The sequence below is a fragment of the Piliocolobus tephrosceles genome, chromosome 3 (genome assembly GCF_002776525.5).
Source record: "Piliocolobus tephrosceles isolate RC106 chromosome 3, ASM277652v3, whole genome shotgun sequence".
Taxonomy (NCBI): Eukaryota; Metazoa; Chordata; class Mammalia; order Primates; family Cercopithecidae; genus Piliocolobus; species Piliocolobus tephrosceles.
This window is the reverse complement of record NC_045436.1, coordinates 121670041-121684530: the sequence shown is the minus strand read 5'-3', so window position 1 is coordinate 121684530 and position 14490 is coordinate 121670041. Positions and strand designations below refer to the sequence as shown.

General features: G+C 38.7%; 1 protein-coding gene across 2 annotated transcripts in view; it reads right to left on the bottom strand.

Annotated features, from left to right (window-relative positions):
• Positions 1-2072: 2072 nt before the first annotated feature.
• The window catches only part of CENPC (centromere protein C), a 68996-nt gene continuing 56578 nt past the window's right edge, over positions 2073-14490 (bottom strand). Inside the window, exons 18-19 of one of the 2 annotated variants that reach the window (XR_002735648.1) lie at positions 6349-6439; positions 2073-4266 (exon numbers count right to left, since the gene is read on the bottom strand). Coding sequence is in view for 1 of the 2 variants with exons in the window: in XM_023232146.1 (XP_023087914.1) it covers positions 4196-4266; positions 6349-6439 (162 nt within the window). In the remaining variant the exon portion in view is untranslated. The remainder of the gene's footprint in view (positions 4267-6348; positions 6440-14490) is intronic. The other variant, XM_023232146.1, reaches the window with a different exon arrangement.

Sequence of the window (14490 nt, the reverse complement as noted above, 5' to 3'; positions counted from 1 at the left end):
TGTTGGACAAAAGGAGGATTCAGGTCCCAGGTGGGAGGTCATGGTATTTCATTATGCTATTCAGAACAGCACACAATTTGAAACTTACGGATTTCTGGAATTTTCCATTTAACATTTTTGGACCACTGTTAACTGTGGGTTAATTGCATTCAAGGAAAGTGAAACCATAGATAAGGGGTTTATGAGACCACAGTGTCTCATAAATTGATTATGGGAATCTGAAATGGTATAGCCAATCTGGAAAACAGTTAAGCAGTTTCCTAAAAAAATCAAACGTATGCTTCCTATATGGGCATTACTACAAAGAAACAAAAACTTAAATTTACACAAAAACCTGTAGGAAGTGTTCATCTTTATTTGTGGTACAGTTATCCACACTAGAGAATACCACTTAGCAATAAAAAGAAATGAGCTATTGATAGGTACAACTGCTTGGATGATCTTAAGGGCTTCATGCTGAGTGAGAAAAACCAAAGGTCATACACTGTATTATTCCACTGCTACAATATATAAGTGACAATATTACAGAAATGAAGAACAAATTACTGATGAAACAGTTCTATGTTGATTGCAGTAGTTACATAAATTCACACATGATGAAACAGAACTATACACATGCATTGTATCCTTGCCAATTTTTCAGAATTGTAGTTACACAGATGTAAGCAACCATTGGAAGAAATTAAAGACACATGCATCCATGTGGTAAGTAAATGGACAACAAACTGTGGAATCCTACCCAACAATAAAAATTTAAAAAATCATTAAAAAAAAAAAAACCTCTCGTGGGTGATGCCCATGATGGACTAATGGGGGTCGAATTTGTCCTCCTCCAACAAACTTTAAAATAGAAAAAGATAAAAGGTAACTCTATGCAGACATTGGACAGAAGTGAATTCTTTTTTTTTTTCTTTTTTTGAATCAGTGTCTTGCTCAGCTGCCCAGCCTGGAGTGCAGATGTGTGATCTTGGCTCACTGCAACCACCATCTCCCAGGTTCAAGCAATTCTCCCATCTCAGCTTCCGAGTAGCTGGGATACAGGCACCTGCCATCATGCCCGGCTAACGTTTGTATTTTAGTAGCGATCGGGTTTCATCGTGTTGGCCAGGCTGGTCTTGAACTCCTGACCTCAGGTGATCCACCTGCCTCGGTCTCCCGAAGTGCTAGGATTACAGGTGTGAGCCACCACACCCCGCCAGGACTGTGATTCTTTCAAGACATGAGATTAACTCCATAGTCACCCAATTTTATGCCTGGGGGCACTCTGCAAAACTGGACACAGAGAATTGAGTTCAAAAAGAACAGTGGTCTTAACAGGGAGAGAAAGATCACAATTTAGGACTGCTGAGAAGACTAAATTGTGATGCAGAGTACAGAAGTGGAAAATGAAAAAGAGCTGAAAAAGAGCTCCAGAAATCTGCATGAGGTGCCCAAGAACAACAGAACTTTCTGCAACTTATATCTGTGGGTTAATTGCATAATAATTATATCTGTGACATCTAATGTGGTAGTCGCCACTACCATGTGCTACTAAGCACTTGAAATGTGGCAAATGCAAGTAAGAAACAATATTTTAAATTTAAATAGCTACAACTTGTGACTACTGTATCAACCATTATAACCCTAGAAGTTGGCTGAACAGTAGGCTGCAAATGTGCAGAGCAAAATTCTGAGACATGACAGAAGTCTATGAGCTGAACAGAGTTCAGAAGTGGCCAAAATTCAGATGTGGCTCTGACCAAGCAGACTGGAGAGCCTTTACTGAACCATATGGACTTTCAGTTTAGACACAGAAAGGCTACACTTAAGCTGGGCACAGTGGCTCACATCTGTAATCCCAACACTTTGGGAGGCTGAGGTGGGTGGATCACCCTGAGGTCAGGAATTTGAGACAAGCCTGGCTAACATGGTGAAAATTCGTCTCTACTAAAAATACAAAAATTAGCCGGGTGTGGTGGTGAGCACCTGTAATCCCAGTTACTCAGGCGACTGATGCAGGAGGATTGCTTGAACCCAGGAGGCGGAGGCTGCAGTGAGCCGAGATCATGCCATTGCACTCCAGCCTGGGCAACAAGAGTGAAACTCTGCCTCCAGAAAAAAAAAAATAAAGAAATAAAGAAGGAAAAAAACATGAAAAGAAAGAAAAAAAAGTTGCTAAAGCTTTGGAAAAGAATTGTTGGAATCTGTGGCCTTCTTGAGTGAGGTCTCACCCACCCCTAGGTTGATCGGTAAAAACTACAGTTTTGTCTGGCTGTAGTTAACTGAAAACTAGCAACTTTGCTGTAAGAGGAGTCTTGATTCACAGCAGAGGTATAAACCTACGACTCGGTAAGTCAAAAGTAAAAAAATCACTTAGGAATGGACAAGGAATATCTGTAGTTATTAACCAAAGATTACAGTCCTAGTTCTTGAAGAGCAACAGAGCAGCCAGAAATTTAACAAGGTCCTGGAAACAGAAGGGCGGAGAAGGGTAACATGAGCTCTCCAAACATGTTTGGCAAACTGAAATGATGCATGCACAGAGGAGACTCAAGAGAGCATGGCAAATGTAAAAACCAAGGGGGATTTGGGAACTGCCTGCTACACTGAATGCAGCCCCCATCCCACACAGAACAACCAACAGTGGGTGGAAGGCTTCTAGACTCAAGTGTTTGATCTTAACCTTTGTCCAAATGATTGGCTGACTGCTAAGCTATGCAGACACAGGAACTACCCCTAGCAAGCAAGAATAAATACTGAAATAAAGAATTTAAACACAGAGCAGACTTCACATCATATATAACATAGATTCCACAGTTTGAGTCCAGTCAAAATGCTAAATTTAAAATACAAATCCCTTAGATATAAGACAAAATTGAGTTGCTACAATATGCTACCTAAAATGTCCAACTGTCAACCAAAAATTATTAGATATGTAAAAACATAGGGAAGTGAAATACACTAAAGGAAAAAAAGCATTCAGTGAAAACTAAATCTGTATGAGCCCAGATACCTGATTAGTCAAGCCTTCAATAAGACTTCATAACAAATATATTCAAAGAAATAAAGGTAAAAAAATAAAAATGATTCAATAAAAATCACAATAGAAAATTATAAAGTATAAAAAAAGGGCCATCACACTTCATTCTTTGTAAGTCCTACACCAGAGTTGCTTTGAATGTGCATATTTAATATGTAAGACCTGAAAAGGGAGTTGACCTAAAAATAATTTACTCTGAAACATCAATTTCTTCAGTTAATGATAATTATATGCTAACCATTCCAAAAACCATACCAAAAACCAAAAAAAAAAAAAACCCACCTTTTTAAATGATTTTTCTAATTTTCTAATTAACCAGAGTTAATGATAATTATATGCTAACCATACCAAAAATATTGAATAGAATTTTTAGCTTAGGTTTATTTATTGAGGGAAAGTTGAGGCCACATACAGAAAGCAATGACAAAAGACACTGCCTCCAACAGAAAATATGAACCAAAAAGCATGATGGAAAAACATTTACATGTAATATACTAAAGAGATGTCATGCGAACACAGACACAGAAGGTGAGAATACCATGTGATAATGCAAGTAGACTGAAATGCTACCAGTGCAAGTTAAGGAATGCCAGAAATTGCCAGTAAACCAACAGAAGTTAGGAATAAGGAAGGATTCTCCCTTACAGGTTTTCAAACACATCACAGCCCTGACAACACCTTGATTTCAGGCTTCTAGCCTCTAGAACTGAGATAATAAATTTCTGTTGCTTTAAATCACTCATTTTGTGGTACTTTGTTACAGCAGTTTTAGGAAATTAACACAAATATGTCATTTACCACAGTTTTCTCCCATTGGATTATTTAATAATTAATGATTTAAAATTCATATTTGGAAAATATGTTTTTTAATGAATAGACATATTAATCGGTCTCTTTTGATACAGAAATGCTCTATATTTCATTTTTGTATTCTTGTCAAATTATAAAAATAATACCATAAACATGGGCATCGCTATAAGCTATTATGTATAGTCACTGAAAAATCGGAAAAAACATGGGAGTTAGAAATGTTTATCAAATACAAGTCTACACAAAAATGAATAAAATTTTTATTTTAAAACATCACAAGTAATTACAAAGACAAATGTCCCAACTATACAAACTGGTTTTCACATATACATATATATACACACATATTTAAGCTTGGTTGATCTTTCATCTTTTTATCTGAGTAAAAAGAAGAACACTTTCCTCATTCAGGAGATTTTTGATGTTATAATAGTTACCTAAAAGTAAAGTGATAAGAAATTAAAAATTATTTCCATAGGAAGCATTCCTTTTGATTAAGTATACAGTCATCACCTGACAGTTGTAGTAAGGCACAAAATAAAAACAATTCACCTAACCTAAGTAACTTACTTAATTCCATGAACTACAACATCAAGAGCTAACCATGATACGTGATCCAGATGAGGCTTGAGAGAACAGAAATACAAATTTCACATCGTTATGGGAATAAATGCAGGGATGAGTCAGTCAAGAGTGTAAGAAAATAAAATCTCTTTCTGAAACCAATCTTTATTAGGTCTACAGAACTGCTGTGGATTCCTCTAAACCAGACATACTCATATATATATATATAAGTATAAAGGTACAATGCTAAGTAGAATAAAATCTCAAAATTTTAAAAAGGCAAATGCTACTCTTAAATAAATGAGTCAACAAATAACAGCAAAAGTGAAATACAGATGGACCGCAATTATCACATGTGACAGGCTTACTAGAATTGAGTACTATCACTGTGATTTTCTATATATTAGAAATTGAGAAAGTATTCACAACAGTGCTGACATACTAAGGACTGTGCAAGTATGGCCATTATTACTGTCTCCTAACAGAATGTAAGCTCTATAAGAGCAGGGATTTTTGCCTGTTTTGTTCATTTATATAACCCAAATCTTGCAGCAATACATGGACATAGTAGACACTTTGTTTTGTTTTTGTTTTTCAGACAGAATCTTGCTCTGTCACCCAGGCTGGAGTGCAGTAGTACAATCATAGCTCACTGCAACCTTGAACTCCTGGGCTCGTGCAATCCTCCTCTCCCAGGCTCCCAAGAGCTAGGACTGTAGGTGTGCATCACCATGCCTGGTTAACTTTTGCATTTTTTGTAGAGACAGGGTCTCCCTATGTTGCCCAGGCTGGTCTCAAACTCCTCACCTCAAGCCCTCCTCAGCCTCTCAAAATGTTGGGATTACAGGTATGAGCCACTCCACCTGGCCCACAGCAGTCTCTTAATCATACTTGTTGAATGAGTGAATGAATGACAAGTGGATTAAAATGCCTATTTACAATAACTTCTGCTGTTCAATAGCTGATGAAGCATACCATTCTTTAAACAGTTTAAAATAATGTTCTAAAAACATAATTTCTTAGAGATAACATAGGGTAATTTTCGTTCTACTCTGGAATACAACATATCTGCTGACTATATATATATATATACACATATTTATGTATATATATAAATATATACATACATATTTTTTTGAGACCGAGTTTCACTCTGTTCCCCAGGATGGAGTGCAGTGGTTCAACCTCCACTCACTGCAAGCTCCACCTCCTGGTTTCATGCCATTCTCCTGCCTCAGCCTCCAGAGTAGCTGGGACTACAGCTGCCCGCACCACGCCCGGCTAATTTTTTTGTAATTTTAGTAGAGATGGGTTTCACCATGTTAGCCAGGATGGTCTCGATCTCCTGACCTTGTGATCCACCCACCTTGGCCTCCCAAAGTGCTGGGATTATAGGCGTGAGCCACCATGCCTGGCCAATATTTTTATAGTCAGTAGTAAACAACTCTTGTTCTCATGTATCAAAACATTAATTGGTTGGGCATGGTGGCTCACACCTGTAATCATAGCACTTTGGGAGGCTGAGGCGGACAGATCACTTGAGGTCAGGAGTTTTAGACCAGCCTGGCCAACGTAGCAAACTCCCGTCTCTACTAAAAATACAAAAACTAGCCAGATGTGGTGGTTTGTGCCTGTTGTCCCAGCTACTCGGGAGTCTGAAGCACAAGAATTGCATGAACCCAGGAGGTGGAGACTGCACTGAGCTGAGATCACGCCACTGCACTCCAGCCTGGGTGACAGAGGGAGACTCTGTCTCAAAAACAAAAAAACCACCACAAAATGCTAATACACTTACCTGATGATCAAATGAAAGGAAAATATGTACCAAACTGTTTCGACATCCATCAGTCATATCACAATTCATTTTGACCACTGTGGCTTCCATTTCCATGGTGCCCAAAAACAACCATATACATGTTGTCTAAGTGAAATAAATTGTCTTTAATTATACTTACCTGAAGGAACATAGAACGAATCCCCAGTACTTATTATATAAGGTGTTTCGTGTAAAGTACACAAAAGGTCACCAAAGTTAACATAAAAAACCTGTAAAAATAAAAATAAAAATCTCATTCAAAATTGAATCATGACAATACTCCAAAGGAACCTTAAAATGTAGTGGGAAGAATAACAACTCCCCACAAATGTGCCTGCTTTAATCTCCAGAACTTGTAAATACATTAAATTTCATGGCAAAAGATACCTTGAGATGGGGAGATTATCTTTGATAATGTAGGTTGGCCCAATCTAATCACATTAAGCCCTTAAAAATAGAGTACTTTCTCCTGCTGGAAGCAGAGGAGAAATGAAGCAGAAGGAACAGTCACAGAAATCTGAAGCATGAAAAGGACTTGCACTGTTGCTGGTACTAAAGATGTGGGGCCACATGCCAAGAAACATGAGTTATTTCTAGAAACTAAGAATGACACCCTGGCAAACAGCCAGTGAGGAAATGGGAACATCAGTCCTACAACCACTTGAAACTGAATTCTGCCAACAATCTGAATAAGATTGGAAGCAGACTGGAAGCAGATTCGTCCTTACGGCCTCCAGAAAGAAATACAAACCTATCAACATCTTGATTCCAGTCTTGTAATATTCTAAACAGAATACCTGGTCAAGCTCATGGTTCTCTCTATATACGGTGCGATAGATAATCAAAGAGTATTGTTTTAAGCCATTAAATTTGTGAAACAGTCATGCACTGCCTAACAATGTTTCAGTCAACAACAAACTGCACACATGATAGTGGTCCTATAAGGTTACAATGGCACTAAAAAATTGTATTGCCTAGTGACCTCACAGCCATCATGATGTCCTAGTGAAAAGCATTACTCATATGTTTGTGGTGATGCTGATGTAAATAAACCTACTGCACTGCCAGTCACATTAAAGTATAGCACACACAGGAAAAAGTGGAGGACAGAAGGTAGGACTAACTTGCAGCTCCCACTCAGATGGACAGAACAGCATGCGGAAACTCACATTATCAACTTTTTTGCTCTAAGAACTATCACAGGAACATACCAAGAAAACTGAAAGAATTCACAGACTCTTTGAAAGAAATGGCTTGTCACTGCAAACTCCATGAGACAGCTGAAAAACCATGAGTGCCCAAAGTGTGAAAGGGGGAAAAGTCTGCCTCCAAACACATCCTTACTGGGGAACCTGAAAATCCAGGTCATGAGAGAAGGATTTAACCTTACCTAGAGCTGAAAGGAATTGAGAGAGCCAAGGGAAATATAATAGTAGAAGCAGAGGTGGGAAGAGCCCTGTAAGTACTCCTGGTTTCCAAGGAAGCCCAAGGAAACCATTTCTGACTTTCTCTCACAGGGTAGCTTGGGGAGGGCTGCCAGTGGAATTGGGGAAGGACCACAGAAAGAAGGAAACTTCCAGTTGAACTTTAAATAATTTTGACCAAGCGTGAATTTTCCTGGGCAGAATTGGGGGAAGGGAGAATAGGAAGTTCAAATACAAGTCAGGGTAGGCAGCAAGGGGCAGGGCCTGAAGGTCCAGCTTCCTTTCTCAGCAGGGAGGCTTGTAGCCTGGCGCAAAATGTCAGTCCTGCTCACTGGTTGCCTGGATACAAACTTGATTTGGTGAGGCACAGTGGGAGTGAAACTGGCCTAGCCTGGCTGCATGGGAGCTGGGTGAGGCCAGTCTGCCGGCTTCCCCCACTTCCTTGGTGACCAGTATGATGCAGTGGAGACAGCCATAATCCCCTTGGGAACATAACTCCAGTGGCCTAGGAACCATACTCTCATTCTCTAAAGCTCAGCCCAAGGAGAGTCTGAACTCGAACACACCTAATGAATCCTACCTCCACCTGATGGTCTTTCTCTAACTGCCCTGTAGCCTAAGACAGGAGCTCTAAGGCCCCACCCATCACCTGAGAAACCTGAATACTCATCCAGGCAACCTTGTATCAGCAGATGCTCTCTTGAAAGTACCACCTCCTGGCTGGTGGCCAGCCACCTGCTAGCACAACCAATATTAAAGAAAACCAGCACACTAAACAAAACTACAACCAAAGACCCTCACAGAGTCTGCTTCACTCCCCTGCTACCTCCACCACAGGAGGGGCTGAGATCCATGGTTGAGAGACCTGAAGACAGATCATATCACAAGACTCTTTGCAGGCACTTCCCAGTACCAGCCTGGAGCCCCCTAGCTCTGTTGGGTGGCTAGACACAGAAAAGCAATAGCAATCACTTCAGACTGCCTCTCAGGAAATATAATCCCTAGGGGAAGGAGAAGAACACCACATCAAGGGATCACTCCATGAGACAGATGAATCTGAATTGTAGCGCTTGACCTCCAGATGTTTCCTCTGACATAGTCTACCCAAATGAGAAGAAATCAGAAAAACAATTCTGGTACTATGACAAAGCAAGGTTATTTAACATCCCCAAAAGACCATACTAGCTCCTGAGCAATGGATCCAAACAAATAAATCTCTGATTGCCAGAAAAATAATTCAGAAGGTTGATTATTACATTACTCAAGGAGGCACCAGAGAAAGGTGAAAACCAACTTAAAGAATTAAAAAAAAAAATACAAGACTTGGATGACAAAATCTCCAGAGAAATAGATAGCATAAATAAAAAACAATCACAACTTCTGGAAATGAAAGGCACACTTAGAGAAATGCAAAATACATTAGAAAGTTTTAACAACAGAATCAAACAAGTAGAAGAACTTCTAAGCTCAAAAACAAGGCTTTTGAATTAACCCAATCAAAGACAAATTAAAAATAAAGTTAAAAAAAATGAACAAAGCCTTGAAGAAGTTTGGGATTACGTTAAACGACCAAACATAAGAATAACTGGTGTTCCTGAGGAAGAAGAGAAATTTGAAAGTTTGGAAAAATTGAGGAAATAATCAAGGATAACTTCCTTGGCCTTGCTAGCAATCTAGACATTCAAATACAAGAAGTTCAAAGAGCACCTGGAAAATTCATTGCAAAAAGATCATCACCTGGCCACACAGTCATTAGGTTATCTAAAGTCAAGACAAAGCAAAGAATCTCAAGAGCTGTGAGGCAAAAGCATCAGGTAACCTATTTTTAAAAAAACCTATCAGATTAACAGCATATTTCTCAGCAGAAACCCTACAAGCTAGATGGGACTGAGGTCCTATTTTTATCTTCCTTAAATAAAACAATTATCAGCCAAGAATTTTAGTATCCGGCAAAGCTAAGCTTCATAAATGAAGGAAAGATAGAGTCTTTTTCAGACAAACAAATGGTGACAGAAATCCCCACAAACAAGCCAGCACTACAACTGCTAAAAGGAGTTCTAAATCTTGAAACAAAAACTCAAAATACACCAAAATAGAATCTCCTTAAAGGATAAATCTCCCAGGGTCTATAAAACACACACACACACCCACCCACTCACCCAAAGTATTCAGGAGACAACCAGTACAATGAATAGAACAGTACCTCACAGCTCAATACTAACATTGCATATTAATGTTATGCAATTAACATTAATGGAGCTTAAATGCTCCACTTAAAAGACACAGAACGGCAGAATGGATAAGCATGCACCAACCAAGTACCTACTGTCCTCAAAAGACTCACTTAACACTTAAGGATTCACATAAGCTTAAGGTAAAGAAGTAGTAAAAGATATTCCATGCAAATGGACACCAAAAGAGTGCAAGAGTAGCTATTCTTATGTCAGACAAAACAAACTTTAAAGCAACAACAGTTAAAAAGACAAAAAAGGCCATTATATAAGAAATGGACTAGTCCGACAGGAAAATATCACAACCCTAAATATATATGCACCTAACACCAGAGCTCTCAAATTTATAAGACAATTTCTACTAGGCCTAAGAAATGAGATAGACGGCAACACACTTAACAGTGAGGGTCTTCAATACCCCCACTGACAGCAGTGAACAGGTCATCAAGACAGAAAGTCAACATAGAAACAACGGACTTAAAGTATACACTGGAACAAATGGACTTAACAGATATTTACAGAACATTCTACCCAAAAACTGCAGAATATACATTCTATTCATCAGCTCATGGAACATTCTCCAAGATAGACTGTATGAGCGAGATCACAAATCAAGTCTCAATAAATTTAAGAAAACCAAAATTTTATCAAGTACTCTCTCAGACCACAGTCGAATAAAATTGGAAGTCAATTTCCAAAATGAACCCTCACAACCAAGCAAATAGATGGAAATTCAATAATCTGCTCCTGAATGATTGTTGGATCAACAACGAAATAAAGATGAAAATTGAAAAATTATTTGAACTGAACAATGATAGTGACACAACCTATCAAAACCTCTAAGATACAGCAAAAACAGTGCTAACAGGAAAGTTCATAGCATTAAATGCCTACATCAAAAAGTCTGAAAGAACACAAATACACAATCTAAAGTCACACCTCAAGGAACTAGAACTAGAGAAAGAAGAACAAAACCTAAACCCAGCAGATGAAAAGAAATAACAAAGATCAGGCCATTTGGTAGAACTAAATGAAAATATAATCAAAATTGATAGACCATTAGCGAGGTTAACAAAGAAGACAGAAGATCCAAATAAACTCAATTAGAAACAAAATAGGAGATATTACAACCGATACCACAGAAAGACAAAAGATCATTCAAGGCTCGTATGAACACCTTTATGTATACAAACCAGACCTAGATGAGACAGATAAATTCCTGGAAATATACAATCCTCCTAGATTAAACCAGGAAGATAAAGAAACTCTGAAAATACCAATAACAAGCAATGATACTGAAATGGTAATAAAAGAATTGTCAACAACAACAAACAGTCCAGGCCGGGTACAGTGGCTGACACCTGTAATCCCAACACTTTGGGAGGCTGAGGCACGTGGATTGCCTGAGGTCAGGGGTTCAAAACCTGCCTGGCCAAAATGGCAAAACCCCATCTCTACTAAAAACATAAAATTGGCCGGGTTTGGTGGTGCATGCCTGTAATCCCAGCTACTTGGGAGGCTGAGGCAGGATAATCACTTGAATCTGGGAGGTGGAGGTTACAGTGAGCTGAAATTGCACCATTGCACTCCAGCCTGGGCAACAAGAGCAAACCCTGTCTCAAAAAAAGAAAAAAAAAAATTCCAGGACCAGATGGATTCACAGCTGAATTCTATCAGACATTCAATTTATCTATCAGAAAGAGAGCTAAATTCCTGGAAATATACAACCCTCTTAGATTAAACCAGGAAGAAATAGAAACTCTAAATAGACCAATAATAAGCAGCAAGAGTGAAAGGGTAATAAAAGAATTGTCAACAACAAAAAATTCCAGGACCAGAAGGATTCACAGCTGAATTCTATCAGACATTCAAAGAAGAACTGGTACCAATCCAATGAAATGATTCCAAAAGACAGAGAGAAGTCAATATGTAAGTCAATAGATGTGATACACCACATAAACAGAATTAAAACCAAAAATCACATGATCAGCTCAATAGATGCAGAAAAGGCATTTGCCAATATCCGGCACCGCTTTATGACTAAAACCCTCAGCAAAATTGGCATAGAAGGAATATAACTCAAAGTAATAAAAGCCGTTTGTGATAAACCTACAGCAAGCATCATACTGAACAAGGAAAAGTAGAAAGTATTTCTCCTGAGAACAGAAACAAGACAAGGTTGCCCACTTTCACCACTTGTATTCAATATAGTACTGGAAGTCCTGGCCAGAGCAATCAGACAAAAGAAGGAAATAAAGGGTATCCAAATTAGAAAAGAGGTAGTCAAACTGTTGCTGTTTGCCAATGATATGATCATATACCTAGAAAACCCTAGAGTCATCCAAAAAGCTCCTACATCTGGCAAGTGAATTCAGTAAACTTTCAGGATACAAAATCAATGTACACAAAAGCGCTGCTATACCCCAGCAGCAACCAAGCTGAGAAACAAATCAAGAACTCAACTCCTTTTACAATAGCTGCAAATAATAATAATAATAATAATAATAATAATAATAATAATAATAATAATTTGGAATATACCTAACCAAAGAGGTGAGAAATCATAGATGACATAAACAAATGAAAACACATCCCATGCTCATGGATGGGTAGAACCAATATTGTGAAAATGACATACTGCCAAAAGCAATCTTCAAATTTTCAAATTCAATGCAATTCCCATCAAAATACCATCATCATTCTTCACAGAACTAGAAAAAGCAATCCTAAAATTCATATGGAACCAAATAAGAGCCTGCATAGCTAAACAGAAGACTAAGCAAAAAGAACAAATCTGGAGGCATCACATTATCTGACTTCAAACTGTACTATATAGTTACCAAAACAGCACAGTACTGAAATGATAATAGGCACATAGACCATGGAAGTGAATAGAGAGCCCAGAAGTAAAGTCAAATACTTACAGCCAACTGATCTTCAACAAAGCAAACAAAAACATTAAGTAGGGAAGGGACACCCTATTCAACAAATGGTGCTGGGATAATCAGTAAGGCACAGGTAGAAAAATGAAACTGGATCCTCATCTGCCACCTTATACCAAATCAACTCAAGATGGATCAAAGACTTGAATCTAAGACCTGAAGCCATAAAAATTCTTGAAGATAACATCAGAAAAACCCTTCTAGACACTGGCTTAGGCAAGGACTTCATGATCAAGAATCTAAAAGCAAACACAACAAAAACAAAATAGATGGGACCTAATTAAACTAAAAAGCTTCTGTAAAGCCAAAGAAATAATCGGTAAACTGGCAATGGCAGAGTAAACAGACAACCCACAGAGTGAAAGAAAATATTCACAAACTGTCCATCCAACAATGGAATAATATCCAGAATCTACATGGAACTCAAACAAATCAGCAAGAAAAAAACAATCTCATCAAAAGGTGGGCTAAGGACATGAATAGACAATTCTCAAAAGAAGATACAGAAATGGCCAAGAAGCATACAAAAAAATGCTCAACAATAACTAATGATCAGGAAAATGCAAATCGAAACCACAATGAGATACCACCTCATTCCTGCAAGAATGGCTGTAATCAAAAAATAGCAGATGTTGGCCTGGATGCAGTGAAAAGGGAACAATTTTACACTGCAGGTAGGAATGTAAACTAGTACAACCACTATGGAAAACCTTAGTAGAGCTAAAAGTAGATCTACCATTTGATCCAGTAATCCCACTACTGGGTACCTACTCAGAAGAAAAGTGATTCATTATATGAAAAAGACACTTGCACACGTATGTTTATAGCAGCATAATTTGCGACTGCAAAAATATGGAACCAACCCAAATGCCCATTAATCAACGAGCAGATAATGTGGTATACATGTACCATGGAATGCTACTCAACCATAAAAAGGAATGAAATAATGGATGGCATTTGCAGTAATCTGCATGGAGTTGGAGACCATCATTCTAATAAAGTAACCCAGAAATGGAAAACCAAACATTGTATGTTCTCACTTGTAAGTGGGAGCTAAGCTATGAGGATTCAAAAGCATAAGAATGATACAATGGACTTTGAGGACTCAGGGGGAAGGGTGGGAGGAGGAGAGGGATAGAAGACTACACGGTGGGTACAGTGTACACTGTTCAGGTGATAGGTGCACCAAAATCTCAGAAATCACCACTAAATAAATTATCCCCTGTAATATGGTTTGGCTTTGTCTCCCCACCCAAATCTCACCTTGAACTAGAGTTGCCATAATCCCCACATGTCATGGGAAGGACCCAGTGGGAGGTAGTTGAATCATGGCAGCGGTTACCCTAATGCTGTTTTCGTAAGAGTGAGTTCTCACGAGATCTGATGCTTTTCCCCCTTGCATGCCAATTCTCCTTGTTGCCACCATGTGAAGAAGGACATGTTTGCTTCCCTTTCTGCCATAATTGTAAGTTTCCTGAGGCACCCCCAGCCCCACAGAACTGTGAGTCAATTAAACCTCTTTCCTTTAAAAATTACCCAGTCTTGGGCAGTTCTTTATAGCAGTGTGAGAAATGACTAATACATCCTGTAATCCCAGCTAGAGAGGCTGAGGCACGAGAATTGCTTGAACCCGAAAGGCAGAGGCTGCAGTGGGCCGATATTGTGCCACTCCAGCCTGGGTGAC